The following is a 3,995-nucleotide window of genomic DNA, read 5'->3' on the forward strand; positions in this document are numbered from 1 at the left end:
CCAGATGGCCCCCAAATCCTTATGTCCCGGCGCAATGGCCAGGAGAAGCACTTTAAGGACCAAGAGGAGGACGAGGAGGCCACCAGCCCCGACGGCTCCTCGGGCCGGTTGAATGTAGCGGGCGCCAGCGGTGGAGATGACAGCGGGGGTGGCCCCGGGGCCACCGCCGACGGTAACTTCACAGCCGGACTCGCCTAAAAACCAAAAACAGAAACCCGAGACAGAGAGAGAGAACAGGAGAGCGAGAGAGAGCTAACCACCCACCACCCCCCAAAAAACACAAAAAAAGAAAATCTATCTATATACAGATATCTATATCTATATATATATATACAGATATATATATATGAGCGTCACGGATCTAGGATAGTGCTTTTCTCCAGTCCTCCTCCTCCCTGACGTTTTGCTCCCTCTGCAGGGCCCCTCCCTCCCTGGCTCCTGTGTCCCCCCCTTCCCTGACCCCATCTGGATGTCGCTGACTGGGCTTTGGGGCTTGGTGTGGGGGGCTGTTCGGGGCACAAGGATTCCGAGCCTCCCCCAACCCCTAAACCTGGGTGTCCAGAGTGGGGTCTGGGGCCCCATCCCAGGTCTGGGCTGGGGCGATGGTGAACTTGGGGCAGACAGGGACCGGGTGAGTTCTTTTCCCTTCCCCCGCTGGTTTCTATGAGTCTTTCAGACAAGACCTTAAAATTTATTTCTGTCTGCTCTGAGCGGACGTTAAAGTGGCCCCTGTCCCAGACCCCCACCCTTCTTCCTCAGGGCACTTAGCAAGGGGGGTCTCCCCGCCGATTACCCCGATGGCCTCCCGCCTCCACCCTGCCTATGGCCTGGCTCCTCCGCACCTCCTGGCTGCTGAGACACAAGTATTTATTTCTAGGCCTGGAGAAAAGGGGCCAGGACCGGGGGGCCGGGGGGCCCCAGGGTGGCTCTAGGGTCTTCTGCCACCTTCCATCACGGCACTTACAACGGGCGGGACCCCAGGGCCACCCCTCAGGGCACCCCGCACCCTCCTGTCCACGTCCTAGCCCAGGCCCTCAGACCCCCACGTTTAGAGAATTCAAAGCTTCTGTCTTGCCCCTGACCCTAGCCCCTTCCCAACTTTTTAAAGCACTTTTTAGATTTTTTTTCTTTTCCTCCTTAAAAAAATTTATATAGATATATATAGATATATATAGATATATAATATTTCCTAGAGGAGCAGGCAACCATGTGGGGTGACTCTGGCCAAGATCGGAGGGGACCCAGGGTCTCAGGAAAGCAGGGACAGGAGATTGAGCGGGAGAGAGTCCAGATGTCCAATGTCACAAAAGCAATAAAAAAAATCAAAGATTTTACAAAATGGAAAGGAAGAAAACAAAACAAAACGAAAAATGACCGTAACCAACCACATCAGAAGTCTTGGCACTTTGTAACAGAACGGGTACTTTATCTTAATTCTTAATTTAAAACTATGTTTACAAGTTATAACCAACTTCTATGAAAAGTTGAAAAGACAAAAAAAAAGAGAGAGAGAGAGAGAGAGAGCAAAAGAAAATTCCTAAACGTCAATTTATTTTTGTACAAAATAATAATAAAAAACCCACCACAAAACATAGAATCCACGTCTGTTCCCCAAGGCCGAGGGGGGGTGGACAGGAGGCCTTCGGAAGGGACCAGAGGGGCTTTTGGGGTTCCCGCTGCTGTGGGAGCCTATACCAAGGGCAGGACCTTGGGGGTCCCCCCAAGTTGGTGCCATGTCAGCCCCCCCCCCCCCGCCTGTCCCCCCCTTTTTTTTTTTGGTCTCCGCACCTGCCTGACAGCCACCTCTTTCATGGCACCTTCTTCCTCTCCGCCCAGCTCAGGGATGGGCCCGAGACAGGACTGGCCTCCCAACCAGCCGGACCAACCGCCTGCCCCGTGTCCTCGCCGTCCCGGCCCTCCAGCATGGCCGTCCTCCCGTGGGGCCGCCCAGGGGCCGCCATGTTGGATGTGCTGTGCCCTTCCAAGTCCCTCCCCAAGGGGTGACGGGACGGGGTCCCCTCCTCCAGGGCCTTACACTTCCCTCTCCAGGCACCCTCTTTTTACTCAAAGGCACTGACTGTAACCCGGGGACTGGCACCTGCTTTCCCCTTCAACCTCTGGCCCCCAAAAGGCCCGATGAACACCGGGCCACAGGCCACGGACATGGCCTAGGGTTGGGGAGATGTCGCTGCCAGACGCCATGACACCCCGCCCCGACCCCGTCCTGCCAGTGCAGAGCCCAGTGTGGGACCCTAGAGATAGAACTCTGCTGGGCTGAGGCCCCCTTCCTGTCGAGGCTCGGTAGGCATGGAGGGGTGTCCCTGCAAGTCCCCACTCCTGCCCCCTCTCCCAGCACCCTGTCTGACAAACGTCCTATGTCTTGCTTTTGTTTTTAAAGGGAAGCTTTTTAAGAAGGCCATTTTTTTTATATTGTTTTTACTGGAGAGTTTTTGTTTCTTTCCCTCCCGTTCCCAACCCATCAGCTCCCCCAGATGTCTCAGGATTCCCTTCTAGGCCCCGCAGAAGGGCCAGGCCCGCGGCTGGGTGGTGCCGGCCATGATTGTACCCCAGTGTCGCCAGGCGAACTGTTTTGGAGAAGTAACTGTGGAGGGGTGAGCAGAGAACCCCAGTACCCCAGCAGGGGAGCCTGGCCCCATCTGAGAAGTCCTGTAAGGGGTGAGTTCTCCCCGCTACATACCCTGTACGCAGTCAAACCAACTCGCAAATCAGAGATGTCATCTTGGCCGGTGGAGGACACCGGCTTTGTGGGACGGTCCGTGGGGACTCTGGTAGGAAAGGGGGCCGCGGCCTGGCGGCAACACTTTAACACAAACCTCGGGAATTGCACTAAACCCCACCCCTATCTCCGCACCAGCTTCTGCCTCCCCTGCCCGACTACTCTGCCTTAACCGCCAGCCAGTCCTGGGGGCCGCAGTATCTGCATGGGCCCGGAGCCGGGACCCCCGAACCCCCAGCCCAGCCCCGACCCCGGCTCCTCGCAATCACATACTGTATATAGACGTGGATCGATTTTATTTTTATTCTTTAAATTAAGGTCGTGATAAAGTGTTGCCAAAGATACTGCTGAACTTTTCGAATTTCAGGAAAAGATGATTGAGGAGGGTCGGGTTTACGTGTCTGGGAGGATGCTGCAGAAAGGGTTTTTGGGGTTTTTGTTTTGTTTGGTTGTTTGGGTTTTTTTTGTTTTGTGTTTTTTTTTTTGTTTTTTTTTGTTTGTTTGTTTGTTTTCGTTTTTTAACTGCCTGGTACAAAAAAAGAAAAAGAAAAAAAAAAAGAAAAGTGAAATTGTTATTTCCATCCTCATGGTGATGTTGCTTGGATGACTTTGTGCGCGAGTGTTGTGTGTGAGAGAACAAGAGGTCCAGGCTGGGGTGCTCCAGGCAGGGGTCCCCGGAGTCCAGGGAGGGAACGCGGCCAGAGACCCTGGCCTGGTGCGCCCCAGCCTGTGGGGACCCCTGAGAGAAAGGAACATCCCCGTCCAGATGCCGCTCCTTGCCTCCCCCCACCCCGCCTTTAGAGATTAACGGGGGGAAAAATTTTTTAAAAATGAAAAAAAAAATTAAACCAGTGAATGTAAAATGACCAGACCAGGCCCAGCCGGGCACAGGTGTGGGCCTGTGCCCTGTCAGGCTGCGGCGGGCGATACCAAAGTCAGCTCAGCTGAGAGGCCCCCTGTGTGGCCGTCAAGTTTTGTCACCACTGTACCTAGTTGTCCCTCTGCTGCTTCCTGTGGTAAAGGAGGGTCCTCCGCTCTTTCCTGGAGGCAGGTGGATGGCCAGGGAGACTTGGTGCTCTTGGGCCCGGGGGCCGTGACGGGCATAGTAGCCACGTGGGGCTGAGGCAGGGGTCACCCCCTACCCCCAGGATGGACCCAGTCCAAGCAGCCGGAATTACTGGAGGCAAGAAAGACTGAAAGGAAAAACAGAAAAAAAAAAAAAAAAAAAAAAAAAAAAAAAAAAAAAAAAGAATTCTGG

At 54.2% G+C, this 3,995-nt stretch overlaps 1 protein-coding gene across 1 annotated transcript in view; it reads left to right on the top strand.

The window, feature by feature from the left end:
* Zbtb7a (zinc finger and BTB domain containing 7A) overlaps positions 1 to 3,221 on the top strand; it is a 20,303-nt gene extending 17,082 nt beyond the window's left edge. The window contains 1 exon segment of the mRNA XM_033759359.1: positions 1 to 3,221. This exon segment is cut by the window's left edge and continues 93 nt beyond it. Coding sequence (XP_033615250.1) covers positions 1 to 198 — 198 coding nt within the window. The 3' untranslated portion in view covers positions 199 to 3,221.
* The last annotated feature ends 774 nt before the right edge of the window (positions 3,222 to 3,995 follow it).

This window comes from Fukomys damarensis, unplaced genomic scaffold (genome assembly GCF_012274545.1).
Source record: "Fukomys damarensis isolate Sample0158 unplaced genomic scaffold, DMR_v1.0_HiC HiC_scaffold_37, whole genome shotgun sequence".
NCBI lineage: Eukaryota > Metazoa > Chordata > Mammalia > Rodentia > Bathyergidae > Fukomys > Fukomys damarensis.